This window comes from Fukomys damarensis, unplaced genomic scaffold, assembly GCF_012274545.1.
Source record: "Fukomys damarensis isolate Sample0158 unplaced genomic scaffold, DMR_v1.0_HiC HiC_scaffold_38, whole genome shotgun sequence".
In the NCBI taxonomy this organism is placed as follows: domain Eukaryota; kingdom Metazoa; phylum Chordata; class Mammalia; order Rodentia; family Bathyergidae; genus Fukomys; species Fukomys damarensis.
In genome coordinates, this window is record NW_022900950.1 from 43,203,908 (window position 1) to 43,221,412 (window position 17,505).

At 33.6% G+C, this 17,505-nt stretch overlaps 1 protein-coding gene across 1 annotated transcript in view; it reads left to right on the top strand.

The window, feature by feature from the left end:
- The window catches only part of Cog6 (component of oligomeric golgi complex 6), an 83,112-nt gene that overhangs the window by 38,874 nt on the left and 26,733 nt on the right, over positions 1-17,505 (top strand). The window contains exons 9-13 of the mRNA XM_010639170.1: positions 884-1,012; positions 1,102-1,193; positions 2,692-2,756; positions 10,701-10,792; positions 15,189-15,306. Coding sequence (XP_010637472.1) covers positions 884-1,012; positions 1,102-1,193; positions 2,692-2,756; positions 10,701-10,792; positions 15,189-15,306 — 496 coding nt within the window. The remainder of the gene's footprint in view (positions 1-883; positions 1,013-1,101; positions 1,194-2,691; positions 2,757-10,700; positions 10,793-15,188; positions 15,307-17,505) is intronic.

A 17,505-nucleotide genomic window follows, 5' to 3' on the forward strand; every position in this document is an offset into this window, starting at 1 on the left:
TAGAATCTGCTGGCTTTAGACTACTAATTCTTTTTCATGAGTAATTTAAAAATTGAGCTTGTAATTGGGGCATGGTATAAGAAATGGTGGTGATCATGGCAAACAGCTGAGCCTAGTGAAAGAAATGGGTGATTCTTGGCAACTCCAGGCCATCCTTGTGAAGTGCATTCCAAATTGTCCTGTCCCCCAATTCATAGTTTTCCTTCCCTACCCATTCCTTTACCATAGAATGATTTTTCCTATTTTCAGTTATAATAGGTTACTTCTATGTGCTCAAAAAAAAAAAAAAGTATTGGCTGCATATACATAATAAATTTAAGGATCATTGAATTTGTCTTAATATTGGAGTCAGAATAAACTTCTAAAAATAGTGTTTTGGGGTAACCTTTGGTGGTAAGTTGTAGTAATATTGTAAGGAAAATATTTTTAAGATAAAGTCTTATTTTTTTGGATTTCAGAGTTCTCGTTGTAACCATCTTCTGGGAACTAGGTATGTGGCTTCATGTAAAGTCAGCAAGCAACATGTTTTGAGCCACAAGGTTACTGAAACTGCAAGAATTCAGTACTCCTACCTTAGCTTGATTTTTTTAAAAATCTTTACTAAGCTCACCACTCTGTCCTTTTCTGCTGCTGCCACTGTTTTTCATCCCAAGTTCCAGCATTTTTTCTTAGGAGAAGTAAAACAATGTGTGCCTTTAGACTGGATTTTTCAATATCCTAAAGTTATCTCATGATTTCTTCTTAATTTAAAAGCAATATTGCTTAACAGTGTACCTAAAGAAGCTTTAGATGTCTTGCTTATCTTAGAAATCGCATGAATAATCTGATTTAACCTTTAGGGGAAAAAAAATCAACTGTCTCTCATTTAATGTGTCTTTTCTAGGTATACTTTAGATGAATTTGGAACAGCCAGGCGAAGTACAGTTGTTCGAGGGTTTATTGATGCTCTTACAAGAGGGGGCCCAGGAGGTACTCCTAGACCCATTGAAATGCACTCCCATGACCCTTTGAGGTATAGTAATCAGACCCCATTACAGCATTTTTCTTTTAGCATTTGAATTTTTTTTAAGGATATCTTCACTAAAGCACAATTGTTGTTAGGTATGTGGGAGATATGTTGGCATGGCTCCATCAAGCTACTGCTTCTGAAAAGGAACACCTCGAAACCTTCTTAAAGCTTGTAACTGCACAAGGTGGGTGCACCAATTGTTACTGCTACGCCAAACAGAGAAAATAAGGCTTCTCTGTTTGTTCTTGTTAGATCTTCTTCACGGAGATAAACACTTCACACCTAGATGGTACAGTAAACATCCTAATTCATCTTGCTCTCACTAGACTCCCCCTTGTTCTGCTAATAGATTTTCTCCTCCATCCCTGTTTGCCTTTCACTTAACTATTCAGGTTTATAGTGGACTCTTTTACCTCCATGTCAAGCCTACACTCCTGCTTCACTGGTAAACATTTCTGGAGTGTCTGGCATACATTGTCTCAGATCTACAGTGTGACACTTTAAAGGCAAGAATTGGTATCATCTTCATTCTATCTGTGAGTAAACAAGCTGAGAGACTTCCTTACAGTCATTAAGCTTCTAATTCTTTTCTTCCTACTACCCAGCCTCTTTTTTAAAAAAATAATTACTGTATGTACTAAATGTACTTAAAAATTTTTTGTCTTGGTTTCAGGGGAGAACAATGACTACTTTTGAGAGTTGCTGATTCTTGTCTATAGAATTTCAAATCTTCTTAGTTGTAGCTGTCTTAAGAGGACTGTTTTATTGCTTGAGGATTTAGTGTATAATTAAAAGATGTTCTGTTTTTAATTGGAAGTAAAGATAAATATTGCCCCTGGTATTACTTGACCTGTGTGGCTCAGGCCCATAGCCCAGTGGTTCATACATGATATGTGAGAGGCCATGTAAAAATCGTTGATAGCATGAAACCTCATAAGTTCAACCCTTCAGTGTTAAGGTTAGTCTCAGCATATATCTTAGAATGGGAAAAATATGCGTTTTTTGAATTTTTTTTTCTATTGTAATTACCACATTAAAGGAATGTTTTCCTTTAAAAATGTATTAGAAAAGCATATGTGAAGGGTTAAGAGATGAGAAGAAAATAGATTGAAATTAGATAGGTTATTCTGTCACAATGTCTTAAATTGTCTGAACCTGTTTCTGTGTAAAAATGAAGATGGTTACGAATAGTAACACAGTACAATAGTTGGTAATACTGTAGTCGGTATTTAAACAATATCAATTTTTCCATTAGATTGCCAGATGCATTTTTCATCTTTATATCCTTAGTTTACATGTGGAGTGTTATGCCTCAAATAAGGTGTTTTTAGAACAAATATGGATAGATCTTCACATCACTTTCTTCATTTAAATATTTCATAGTTTGTTTTTCCCTCTGCTTCACACATTTCCCCTTTCTCACAAAGAATTTTTAATTAGTTCAGTAGTCAAATGAATTAGTAATGATTTCTAGATACACATTGGTTATCAACATACAATTAGTTATGTATCATTAACACAAGTAGTTATGTCCCTAAAAATATCTAAGTTAATAAGACACTGTTATGATTATTTTAAATGTTACTAATGCTACCACCCATAGATGTTATTGTTAGTTTTTTTCAACTTAGGTGAAGAAAAGTATAATGTGGAAAAAGACTTTATGTGGTGATTAATTTTAGGTGTTGAAGAAAATGTTCAAGAAGTTGTTGGGCATATCACTGAGGGTGTGTGCAGGCCTCTAAAGGTAAGATATTTTGTTCTTATTTAGTTAAAGTATTACCCTATGAGTTTAAAGAAATTTATAATAGCTTGAACTCAAGCTGTAGCTTTGTCAAATTAACACATTTTTTTAGGCTAATAAAATTGGTTGAATAAATATCACTTACAGTTTTTTCTCTAGGAAGAATAAGGAATATTTTTAGTTCCCATAGATTGGTTTGTTTTTATAGATTATGTTTCCCACAGTAATTTGCTTAAATAATTGAGAAAAAGCTATATTAAATTAAAAGAGCTAGTATCAGTTTTTTAGAGAATTCCTAAGAATATATTTCAATTAATTTGTTACTTTATATGAATCCATGGATAAAATAATGTTATGTATATATTAATATCAAATAATATCAATTTGTTATTATATATATATTACAAGGAACAAATTTGGAGTGAAACTTGGGCTAGATTTCCTAATTCCAAGTATGTATGTAATTCCTTATATGTAAGGAATACTTGTCAATTGTTGATTTGCTTTTCATTGTTGATAGATTTCAATTTAGTGTATAGGAATTGAAGTATATAAATTTTATCATTACTCATCAAAAATTGTAAAACTTCTAGGTTTTTCTTTGCTATGCTATCCCACATAAGTACATCTCAGAAGTGATAACTTGTGATATTTGATTATATTTATAAATTTAATTATTCCTGTAACTTGATCATTTTTGTGTCCAGATTTATATTCATTAAACAAATTGTAAAATATTTTGAAATATTTACATGTTTATCTGAGGTCAAACATTTACTTACCATAATTTGATTTTCAGACATTTATAGCTCATATAAATGAGTTTATTTTGTATGCTATCAGTTACTGGAAAGGTAAAAGAGGACAATAAAAAGAAAATTTCCTTTTCTTCAGTTTTCCTACCTTTTTATAACTATAGTTAAGTAAGACCTCGTCACTTTGATAAATTCTATTGTATCTGATTGACCCCCTCTTAAATTGCATTATTTCTTATTGAAAGTTTTCTGTTTTAAAAAGTAATTATATAAAAGGTAATAATTCTAGAAGCCAAAGGTTGAATTGGACATTAGCATTTTTTGTGTTGGTCTAATTAAGAAATGTTATTATGTTAAATATGTTTGACACTCACCTCTTATATCAAGAAATTATATACTCAACCTTGTCTTTGAAACATACCTACACATTCTAATTTTATCCTTCTAAAATGTATATCCCAGAGAGTTGTTTTTAGCAATTGAGATACATTTTTGGAAAATTTTAATGTCAGATATCAAAACTAAAAATGAAAACTAGTGAACAAGCAAATATCTTTTAATTGTAAGTTGAAAAAAACAAGAATTTCTTAAGAGACAAATCTTTAAATCTTTTAATTGTAAGTCGAAAAAACTTAAGGATTTCTTAAGAGATGAATCTTTAAATCTTTCCATATTGTGGTGGTATTTATGCAGAATATTAACAGGTGTTAACAGTACTTATAATCAAATGAGCTTCATAGTGGTGGATTATGTCATCCAACAACTCTTGTTCTTCCCCTTCCTTTATGTATTCACGGAGAGTGTTACACTACTTTAATAATTTTCTTCCTATATGACTTTGTTTGGGTATCTTGTATAGTTATTAGCTGAGAAAAACATCTTAATATTTTCTTTTGCAGTTATAATTCTGAATGCTTTTCTTAGTAATCTGTCTGCTTTTATGTATCATTAATACAACTTTCCTTTTTCCTGATGGATAAGCAACTAAACTTTTTCTAATGTATGACACTGGATATTTTGGTTACCTTTCTGTCACTCAGTCATTTTTCTTTGTAGGACTAAAATCTTTTTTTGCACAAGAGATTTTGATTCTCAGCATTAAAAAAAGTTTGTAGTAGTCATAGATACACTGGCAAATCTATCCTGGTTAGCCTTTTCTTTGTCTTAATTTAAAGTGAAATATTATAGATAACCTTAGAGTAAGTATGTGTAAGGTGTGATCTCTAAACCTACTTCTAATTTTTTAAAAAAATGTGTGCTCTAAGATTAAAATTATATGTATTATATATAGGGTACTGTGGCTCATTAGCATCAAGACTGTTAGCTTGCAGGTATGTTCACCTCAAAGTTGTAACTAGAAATATTAGAATTAATACATTTAACACTTATCCTTTCAGTCCTTGAGTAAAATGACCTCTTTTAAGCACATAGTCTAGATTACTGAGAGATTCACAGCCATAATTTGGATTTTTATCTCTTCTCATGAAAAACATTTTTATATCATATGCTCCCAATCTTTGTAAATTATGATGGGTCTACGAAAGTGGAAGAATATACAAAGATACATAGAGCTAAATACAGTTACACATGATACAATCATTTGCACCAGTATCCCTTTCAGGCCTCCCTTCTTCCTGTTCCTATGAACACAAAGTCTTTTTCTCTTTCCTTCTTTCTTAGTTACTTTTTGTTGCTGGGACAAAATATCCAAGACCCACAAATTAAAGAAAGAAAGGTATATTTTCATTTATACTCTGTAGAAGTTTCAGTCCATAGTTGGCTGGCTCCAAGATAGGGCAGCATGTCAGAGGGGCATGACAGAGGAGAAACAGTCCATGGCATGGTAGGCAGCAGCAAGCCTTCTTTCTTCCTTCCCTCTTCCAGGCTACAAGCCCATTGGTTGGTACTACCCACCCACAATGTAGGCCTTCCCTTTTCAGTAAATCTGTCATCTATACCCAGAACTGTGCTCATGAATCAGTGAACTAATTCAGAATCACATACCCATCATCCAGTATCATATACCCTTGATCCAGCTACTTCCCCAAAAAAAAACCCACATATGAGTGCCCAAAGCTTTAAAGGGACATCTAGATACAAGCCATAACTTTGTGCTTCTGGCCCCCAGAGGATTCAAGTGCATCCCTTTATCCAAAATGCATTTAGTATATCTCTAAGTGTTATCAAAGTTCTAACAATTTCACCATTTCTGAAAAGTACTAGTTCAAAGTCTCTTCTGAAACTTCTGGTTTCTCCAACCTTCTGGGGTCTTCACTGTGCCTTTGGCTTCCTACTCACAGCTTTGCCTGCTATTTCGAGGATACAATGCCTGGCCTCCCAGACCTTCTTCTGAAATCTAAGTGGAAGCCTTCCTGACACCACTACTCTTGTGTTCTAATTGCACCTAAAGCCAGCAAGGTGATGACACCAAAGTCTGCCACTAGTTGAAAAAATAGCCAAATTTCCTTCTCTCTTGGCTGTATGGGTCTATTGCCTAGATTGCTGAGCACTATGAACTCAATCCTGAGGAGAAATTTCCTTGGCCAATACTTCCAAAACTGCTGTATAGACTCAATGCAATCCCAGTTGAAATGTCAACAGTATATTTTACAGAACTAGAGAAAATAATCCAAAACTTCATTTGGAACCAGAAGAGACCTAGACTGGTAAGAGCAATTCCAGGCAACAAGACATGATGGGGGTATCATAACCTTCAACATGAAGCTATACTACAAAGCCACTGTGATAAAAAACAAAAACAAACAAACAAAAAACCAGCATGGTACTGGCAAAGAAACAGACCCAAGGATCAGTGGAATAGGTTAGAAGATGTAGACACAACTCCAGACATGCTCAGTGACCTCCTCTTTGACAAAGGAGCCAACTACCCTCACTGAAAGGAAGACAACTTCTTTCATACATGGTGCTGGAAAATCTGGATTTCAGCCTGCCACAAATTAAAACTAGATCCATGTCTTTCACCATGCACTAAACTAAAATCAAAGTGGATCAAAAATCTACATATTAAAACAAATACTATCCATCCACAGTACCAAAAACAAAAACAACAACAACAAAAAAACAGAAACACTAAATATGCTGGAAGATAGTTTAGGTAGTACTCTTGAAGACAATGGCATAGGAAAAGACTTTATGAACAAAACCTCAATAGCACAGGAACTAGAACAAAGGCTTATTAAAAATCTGCTCTGTAAGAGAAACCACTAATAGAGCTAAGAGACAACCGACAATATGGGAAATTTCTTTTTACTAGCTATTCCTCAGACAAAGGACTACTATCTAGGATGTATAAAGAGCTTTAAAAAATCAGACCTCCCCCATTAAAAAACCCAGTTCAAAAATGGGCATCTGAAATGAAGACATTTCTCAAAGAAATAAAAGCAGCCAAAAAACATGAAAAATGTTCACCATCACTGGTCATTCAAGATATGCAGATGAAAACAATGCTGAAATTTCACCTCACTCCAGAAAGAATATGCTCTTCAGCCAAAAAACATGAAAAATGTTCACCATCACTGGTCATTCAAGATATGCAGATGAAAACAATGCTGAAATTTCACCTCACTCCAGAAAGAATAGCTGCTATCAAGAAATCAACCAATAACAAATGCTGGTGGGGTTGTGGGGAGAAAGGAACCCTTCTCAGTTGTTAATAGGAGTGCAGACCAGTGCAACCCCTGTGGAATCAATATGGAGATACCTCAAAAAACTAGAATTAGCGGTCCCATTTGACCTAGCTATCCCCCTGTTGGGTAACTTCCCAAAAGAATTAAAAGAATCATACTACAGCGATATTTGAGCTCCCATGTTTATAGTGACACAGTTTGTGATTGCTAAAATTGTGAAAAGCCCAACTGCCCATCATCTGCAGACTGGATAAAGAAGTTATGTGGTTTTTTTTGTTTTTTTGTTTTTTATAAAATGGTGTACTACTCAGACCTAAAGAATGAAAAACTAGAGTCATTTATAGCTAAATGGATGCACTAAATAGTATGGATTGAAGCCATACTATTAAGCGAAATAAATAAGACACATATGTAAATACTGAATAGTTTCTCTGGTGTGAGAAAGTATAAGTAAGAATCAAAATGTATAATATATAACATGAAACAGGAAGAAAAGGTCTCAAGTGGAGGAGGAAATGGGAGGAATAGGGGAAAGGAAAGAAATTTGAGCACAGGAAAAAATGGAAACAAAGTCTTTGTAAATAGAGAGGGGTGGATGGGGTTAAAAGGAGGGTAGGGAAATGGGGGGAAAATAAGAACCAAGATACATCATGTAAAGGAACAAATTCCCAATGATGAACATCATTATATTATATACCTAAAATGTACCAATAAATTTAATGAAAACAACAAACAAACAAACAAAAGCTCCCTTGGCCAGAACCATTCTGTAGCATGCTGCCCTGGCACTTTATTCTCAAAAGAAAGTCTTTAACTTCTGCAGTTTTGAGGCTGCAAAGGGTAGAATCCTGCTGCTTCTTGTGATGCCCTCAGGCCTTCTTTTCTCTTGTGTACTTAGTTTTTTTTGGGGGGGTGGGTACTGGGGTTCAAACTCGGATCCTTGTGCTTGAGCGGAAGGTGGCCAAACCACTGAGCTAAATCCCCGGCCCTTAGTTTTTCAATGTCCATCATTTTAGTGAACTTGTTCTCCTCTGCTCCTTGTATTCTGTCTGCTCCATCTTTACCAGCTGCAACTTTACTGGAGCTTCCTTTTTGACCAAACTAAAAACTTTAAAATCATTCTTCTAGGCCATTTGCCCTTGAATCTCAAGGTTGAGCTGGCTAAAAGCCACTAATAATTACCTTGTCACTGCCTCAACATTAGACAGGCTTGGAAGTTCGTCCACCAGATTAGTCCACTGTACATAAATTTCACTCTTCTTCAATGTCTTTGCCATGGCCAAAATATAGACAAATTTTCTGCCAGAGCATGATACATAATGCCTGGATTCCAAATGCCAATGGAATCCTTCCCAACTGAAACCCCCTGAGCCTGGTCTTTTCTGGCTACATTGCTTTCAACATTCTGGTCTTCTGAGCTCTGACAAGAATCTCCCATCAAGCTCAGCTCACAGCATTGTAGGGCTTCTTCTGGAGCCAGCCTCTTCAAACTTTTCCAAACTCCTGCCGCAAGCCAGTTCCATAGGCTTCTGTAGCACGTGGTCAGATAGTCAGAGCAACAATCCCACTTATGGTACCAAAATCTGTATCATTTATTTTCTCATTGCTGGGATAAAATACTGAACACCTACAATTTAAAGGGGGAAAAGTTTATTTTAGCTCACAGTTTGTAGAGGTTTCAGTCCATAGTCAGCTGGCTCCATGGCAGGGCAGGATGGCAGAAGAGAAACGTCCATGGCATGGTAGACAAGAGGCAGCAAGCTTTCCTCCTTTTTTCCCTTTGTACTCCATCCAGGTCACAAGCCTACTGGTTGGAGGACATCTAAATATAGGCTGTAACACTCTCTCACTCCAACTTTGACCCTAACTCTCTCTGACACTTGAGAGCCAATATTCTGTTTTCAACTCCTACCTAGCTTTTCTGCTCCTGCAGCCCATCTTATTACTTCAAGTATCTGCTAGTATCATCTTTGCTTTTCTAAGAATAGTTACAATGTATTGAGTGATTATTATGTGCCAAACTGTTCCTGCATTTTATATCTACTTTCAAAGTATAGTGATTTTATTCTCCACTGTCTTTAACTTTATAATTATTGGTCATTTACTGCTGTCACCTCTTCTTCAGTCTCTTAACTGTTCTATTTTTGTTTTTGTTTTCCTGTGATTGGCTTTTGCTGAATATTTGATGTCTTACATAACTCTCATAGGACAGAGTGTTTCTGTGTGGCAAACAAATTTACCTTGGTATCTTGTTTGGAAATCTGATTTTTCATTTTTCTGTGTTGCATACTGTACACTTTCCCTGAAAGTCTGTGTAGTATGAAGAAAATCGTCATGTTATTCTTTTTCTTTTTCTACCTTCTTGCCTCCCCTCCCTCTTTTCTTGTCCTTCAATTCCTTTTCTCCCTTCCTTTTTCATTTGCTTTCTTAAGAGAGTTGAAACAAGGAATATTTTCTTGATGTCTTGGTATTTTAGAAGGTGGATTGCCAGATAGCTGAGATGCTATTGTAACTCTACTAGGGAGAAGCTGTCTGTCTACAACTGACAGCTTTTATTTTGCTCTAATAATTATGTTAAGATTTAGTAGACAATTTTATTGGTATAATATGTAATTTAAATCATCTTTGAGGCCTTATCCTAAAAAGAAATTAGTATGTGGAAATTAGGATTTTAAAATTCAAGTGTCATTCATGATCTATAGTATTGTGGTAGATAACTAGTCTATGGCCTTGTGCAATCTGTTTCATCAATATATTAATATAAATATAAATTAATTTCCATAATTCAGGAGGTTTTTATATGCTCTTATACATATATTTATAAAATCTCATTCTAGGAAATTACATTTGCTGGTGTTACTGAAATCCAAGTACAGAGAAATTTCAGTTATCAAAAGACTATTGAACATTTGTTATGTGTGTACTCTTCTACCATTTCTGGAGAGATGTAAAAGAATAAAAAGACACATCTCTATTTGTGTTTAGAAACTAGTTAGGAAAACAAAAAGATACAGAGTAAGCAGTATTTTAAGGACAGATACCAAACAACCTGTAACCATGGATCAGCCTGGTGTTCCTGACATTTGTTAATGAAGACATACAAAGTAAGAGAAAATTCAGTGAGGGATGGAATTGAACTAGAAGAGATTCCTGATAGTTTCCCTTGTGTCAGATCAAGTTAATCCTAAACCATATCTGACTTTGCCCAGGTATTCAGAATTAGGCAATTTATGTTGGTCCTTACTGATTCTCTGACTAATAGAAACAAATTGTATGTAAGAGCTTAAAGACAAGCATTCTTTCATTTTCTACTGAAAATTTGCTGACCAAACAATGTATTCCTGGTGATAATCATTTTTTTTGTAGAGTTTACCTGTTAAAATGTTTGTTTTACCAACCGCCATCACTTAATATCCAGAAATTCTTCAATTAGAAGGCATTTTGTGATTGCTATAGTAATGAAATGGTACCTTTAATTTCTTGTGCTATGTATACCAGAAAAGGTATGTATTAAGAAATATTGTTTTTCTCGCATGTTTCAATAGGTTCGAATTGAACAAGTAATACTTGCCGAACCTGGGGCAGTTTTATTATATAAAATTTCTAATCTTCTCAAATTTTACCACCATACAATCAGGTAAGTAGAATGATGAAATGTACTTGTTAAATCTCACGAATTTGCTTTTCAGTTAGAGCACTATAAGATTTTTAGTGTTGTTTTCCTTGTGCACATAGCTAATTGTAACTGGTAGAAACTCCAGCACTGTCTCAATTTTTGTATGTACAATATACAGTGTATATCTTGAGGTCTGTTGTGTTCTTTTCCTTTTTTCTCCAAGCCTAATTGTACAAGCATGTGTCTGTGCACCTGTATATACACATGTACACACACACGCACACACACATGCACAGGCATATATACACAATTTATATAACAATATGGTCTACAACATAAGCACTTATTTATTTAGTAAATGAGATCCTATCAACTAAAGCAGCTAATTATTACACTTAGAATGGGGATTAATAAATGGAATAACTGGGCTAGGGATTTGGCTCAGTGGTTCCACCGCCTGCCTCACAAACACAAGGACCTGAATTCAATCCCTGGTACCAATAAATAAATAAATAAGCGAATAAATAAATAGATAGATAACTTATTCTGGATGTAAATGATCTAAATTATTTTTTAGTAATTAGTGATAAAAATAGAACTGTGGCTTTATCTTCTCTACATAAAAGTTTTATCTATGTTACTATAAAACCATAATATATGTGGAGTGGTGTTAAAACAATGTCCTTCCAGCTCTATTTCTGATAGTTTTCATTAAAAATGAAAACTATTTGTTATCTACTATGCAAATACCATAAACAAAAAGCAAATGGTTAACATATAAGAGAGTTATAACCAACCAATCAGAATAGTTTAAGGAATCACAAGTTCAAAGAGCACCAGAGCTTATAGTGATGATACTACTAAGTGGCTCCGAGTGGCCACCCAAAACATCAAAGAAATGGGCTCCATGCTCTATTGGTAAATTTTCAAACAAAAGTAAACCTCAAGCTAAACACTGATCAAAAATAAGATTTGGGTTAGTACTCTAACATCTTAGATACAAATTTATTATCATTTCCCATGATTCAATAGCAATAAATTCCAATTGTAATGTTGTAAGTATCCTGAGTGATAAATACTTAAAAAACATCAAAGCAGCTAAAAGCAAGTAAATATAGCAAAAACTATGTTATTTAAAAAGTAGTGATAAAATAATTTTATAAATGATTTAGTAGGGCTGTGAATTTAGCTCAGTTGCACCATGCCTACCTTGCAAGTGCAAGGTCCTGAGTTCGATCCCCAATACTAAAAAAATAAAAATAAAAATAATTTAGTAATGCCAATGATGGTACACAAAACTTACCTGGAGATAATGACAGCTCAGTTTCTAGTGTAGAAAATGCTAAAAATAAAATCATTTGGATTCTGAAGATAATAGGTGTTTTTAGGTTCTGAGAATTTTTCTTTGATGATATTGAGGATAAAATCTTTTGATACATTTTTTTCATGTACTTTTTATACTTGCTCACAAATTTCCTCATTTAGTCAACTAATAAGTTGACTGTATTTGTCACTCTTGTTGCTAAGAAACAACAAAATAGATTGTAAACATATACTTTAGTAGTGGAGACAAATAATTAAACAAGACTATATTAGATTATTATTGGGGCCTTTAAGAGAAATAAAAAATAGAAAATATGGGCTGGGGATTTGGCTCAGTGGTTCTGCTACCTGCTTCGCAAGCACAAGGACCCAAGTTCGATCCCCGGTGCCAAAAAAATAAAATAAAATAAAATATTAAAGGTTACCATGTAAGAGTAGGTGTGGGCATATGTGGCTGATTTTGAAGCTCTTTTATAGAGGTGACATTTGAAGAGTATCCTAGGTAGAGGTACACTGGTTTTGAAGCTTGGAAAGGTGAAGTTTGTGTGTGTATGGTGGGGAACTGAATTCTCTATCAAGGAACTTGTATCTAATCCTAAAAATTTTTAAAAAGCAGTAGAATAAGCATATTGGATTGAAAAGTAAGAGTTGAATATCACAAGAAGCATCTGGAAGTGTCTGGATCACTTAATGGTTCCTAAATGAGTACTGAAAACTAGTAAATTCAGAATAAGTGCAAATAAATGATTAAAATAATAGATGATAAAAATTCAAAACTTTAAAAGTGGCTACATAAACCGGGCATGGTGGCACAGGTCTGTAATCCCAGCACTTGGGAGACTGAGGAAGGAGGATTGCTGTGAGTTCAAGACCAGCTACGTAGTGAGTTCCAGGTCAGTCTCAACTGCATAGTGAGACCCTGCCTCAAAAAATAAAAAACAAACAAAAACAAAAAAAGCTCTAAATATATCAATATTTCTTCAAAAAATTTATTAACATATTAATTTCTACTTAAATATATTCAATTTACATCTTCTGCTGCTTGCTATATATTTTTACTCAAGAATTACTGTCATTGCATATATAGGCACATATGGTAATTTATTCCAATTTATTTTGGTGTTTAGCTTGTGTTCTTTTAATTGAAATCCTTTTTTAAAAACAATAGTACAGATATTCTCACTGCAAGTAATTTGCTTATATTCTGCTGCTTGCTTTATACATTTTTTTACTGATTGTTTATTTGAAGGAACTGTATGAGAATATATCCAATTTCAGTTTCAGGATATATAGTGTTTTCTCTCATAATAAGTCAACGTGATATATAATTTATCAGGAAATTTTCCATGACTTAATTTAGTATTTACTAGTATATACTGAGGTCATCATATTTATCTTCAACTGTGTAAATAATTGTAGGCATAGTATAATGTTTCTGTGCCTTTAGAAATTATGATTACCTGCTGAATTACAGTATATATGCATATTTACAAAAAGCTTTTCCATAAAAAAATTAAAATTACTTTCAGTATGTAAATTAAGAAAATCAAATTGTGAATTGTTTTGTATATATATTTAGATCCTGGAAAAATGCCAATCCCCTTTAGATAGGTTTAAGAAATATCCTTGTAATAGCAAATTGAGGATTATGGAATGTGCTAATATAATTATTTCAAAGTGTCAGAGTTTTTAATAATTAGTCTAAGTGTACTGTTATTTAAGCAGCTATGTCAATGATATGGCATAATAATTGTATTTATACAATTTGTCTTTTTATAGTAAAGCTATTGATGGAATGCCTTTCTTAAAATTAAAGTTACACCTTCCTGGATAATCAAGATACATGTTTATTGTAGTAGAAGAAAAATGGAATTATAGGTTTGTGCATTACAGATTTTGCCTGATAACCCACATTTTCAGTGAAAGAAACTGAAATATTAAAAACATAGTACATCAGACTAGTGCAACCACTATGGAAATCAATATGGAGATACCTCAAAGAGCTTGGACTGGAGGTTCCATTTGACCCAGCCATCCCTCTGTTGGGTATCTTTCCAAGAGAACTAAAAGAATCATATCACAGAGAAGTATGTGCACCCATGTTTATAGCGGCACAGTTTGTAATAGCTAAATCTTGGAAACAACCTATTTGCCCATCCGTTGGAAACTGGATAAAGAAGATGTGGTTTTTCTATAAAATGGAATATTACTCAGCCATAAAGAGCGAGAGAATAGATTCATTCATAGGAAAATGGATACATATTGAAGATATACTCCTAAGTGAAATAAATAAGTCCCACATGTGTAAATACCGAATAGTTTCCCTGGTGTGAATATTCTGCAACAATGCATAAGATTCTAATAAGATTACTGACATTTAGAAATGGGAGGAAAGGAGCTAAAGGTGTAGGGAAGGTGTGATACGTAGGGGAAGAACAAAAAGGGAAAAGAAAAAAATGTGAGAGAATGAAAAGATGAAAATAAAGTGTTTGTAGATGGGGAGGGGAGGAGGGGGTGAAGGGAGGGCAGAGGTAAGGGGAAAAAAATGAGAATCAAGACGTGCCATGTAAAGGTACATGATCCCAACAATGAATGTAACTGTACTGTATCCCTAAATGTACCAATAAACTCAATTAAAAAAAAAATAAAAAAAATAAAAACATAGTACAGTCTGAGTGCCACTTATCCAAGATGCTTTGAATCAGAAGGGTTTTAGATTTAAGTGCTTTTTGGAATTAGAAATATTTACACAGACTTTACCAATTAACTGTCTGTAATCTAAACTCAAACTCAACTTTGAACTCCAAGTTCAAAATGCCTCAAAATCTGAAGCTTTTTGAACATTGACATGACTCAAAAAATTTCAAGTTTCAGAGCATTTTTTACTATGGATTTTCAAAATAAGGATTCTTAACCTTCAGATTTTTTTTTTTAATTACCAGTCTTAAAACCTGGTATTTTTATACGAAGCTAGAGTAATTGTTTTTATTTTTCAAATTCTATTCTACATGCAAAAACATTCATATAAACTTTTTACTCAAAGACCTGAATTCTTGCAGCTTGATTTACAACCTGAAACATTATTTGCTTTCAGTGGCATTGTTGGAAATAGTGCAACTACCTTATTAACTACGATTGAAGAAATGCATTTGCTAAGCAAAAAAATATTCTTCAATAGCTTGAGTCTTCATGCAAGTAAATTAATGGACAAGGTATGTTTAAAAAATATAGTTCTTGTATTTTGATTGTGATTTGTGAATTGTTCACACTTAAAGGTGTTGTTTTAATTTGTTTACACTGATTTTCCCCCATTCTGTATGATGTTCTTTTGACTTCTTCACATGAACAAAAACTTCATATTAAGGAGGTTTCCTGGGCCATGTTTATCATCTGTCTTCCTGAATAGTATAACATTGACTTATAATTGAAGATAGAATGTCAAACCCTAATTTCACTATAAGAAAAGCAAGTTTAGTATATTTAGGCAAGAGCTGACATGACATACAAGTTAGAAAAGATGAACTCTTGTATGGTTTATTCCACACAACTTAAAATATTATTCTCTGATGTTTCAGCTTTTTCCCTTATAAAATTTATATGTCTCTGAGTTATGTGGTATAGTTATATGAAAACAAATAAAAAAGATAAAACAGCCTACAAAAATAAACAATCTAGAAGAGCCCTATAAAATCTGATGTTCTAAAATGAGGAAAGTATAGTGGTAGGACATAAGGAATGCTTTTATAATAATTAAGTTCTTTTAAAATTTTGTTTCATTATTTTTTTTTCATTGAGTTTATTGGTACATTTTAGATATACAGTACAGTTGCATTCATCATTGGGAACTTGTACCTTTATATAACAGGTCTTAGTTTTCATTTTTTTTCCCCTGATCCCTGCCTTTCCTTTACCCCCTCCTCCCTTCACTATTTATAGATACTTTGTTTCCATTTTTTCATTTTCTCATTTTTTTTCTTTTCCCTTATTCCCTTTCCCCTACCCTTCCCATTTCCCGTACACCTTTAGCCCTTTTCTTCCTATTTCACATTGTCAATTATACAATTAGGATATTATGTAGCATTATAGCTTTTCACACCAGAGAAACTATTTGATATTTACACATCTGTCACATAATTCACTTAAGAGTATATCCTCAATACGCATCTATTTGCCTATGAATGATTCTAATTTTTCATTCTTTATTGCTGAGTAGTATTCCATTTTATAGAAAAACCACATCTTTATCCAGTCTCCAACTGATGGGCAAATGGGCTATTTCCAAGTTTTACCTATTACAAATTGTGCTGCTATAAACATGGGTGTACATATATTGCTGTGATATGATTCTTTTAGTTCTTTTGGAAAGATCTGTGAAATATACTGTTGGAATTTCAATTGGTAGTGCATTGAATCTGGGTAGCAGTTTTAGTAGTATGGGCATTTTCACTATGTTGATTCTTCCTACCCAGGAGCAGGGGATATCTTTGCATTTTCTTATATCCTCTTCGATTTCTTTTTTCAGAGTGCTGTAGTTTTCAGTGTAGAGGTCTTTTGCTTCTTTCATGAGATTGATTCCTAGATACTTCATTTTTTTGGATGCTATTGAGAAAGGATTGGTTTACCTACTTTCTCTGTCAGTGAGTCTGTTATTTGTGTACAAGAAGGCTATTGACTTTTGAGTGTTCACCTTGCATCCAGCTACTCTGCTGCAAGTGTCAATTAAGTCTGGAAGTCTTTTGATGGAGTTTTTGGATCTTCAATGTAGAATATCATATTATCAACAAATAATGGCAATTTAACTTCTTCCTTTCCTATCTTTATTGCTTTAATTTCTTTATCTTGTCTAATTGTTGTGGCTCATGTTTCCAGAACTATATTGAAGAGGAGTAGTGATAGTGGGCATCCTTGTCTTGTCCCTGATTTTAACATGAAGGTTTTCAGTTTTTGGCCATTGAACGTGATGTTGGCTGTTGATTTTTCATAGATAGCCTTTATTAAGTTGAGATATAGACCATCTATTGCAATTTTTTGCAGGGTTTTTATCATGAATGGGTGTTGAATTTTGTCAAATGCTTTTTCTGCATCTATCGAGAGGATCATATAGTTTCTGTCCTTGACTCTGTTAATATAGTGTATTACATTTATTGACTTATGTATGTTGAACCATCCTTGCATCCCTGGAATAAATCCAACTTGGTCAGGATGCATGATCTTCTTGATAACCCTCTGTATTTTGTTTGCTAGTATCTTGTTAAGGATTTTTGCATCTATATTCATTAAGAAGATTGATCTGTATTTCTCTGTTTTATTTGGGTCTTTGCTGGTTTGGGAATCAAAGCAATACTTGCTTCCAGGAATGAATTTGGAATTATTGCTTCCCTTCAATTTCATTGAAAAGTTTGAAGAGTAAA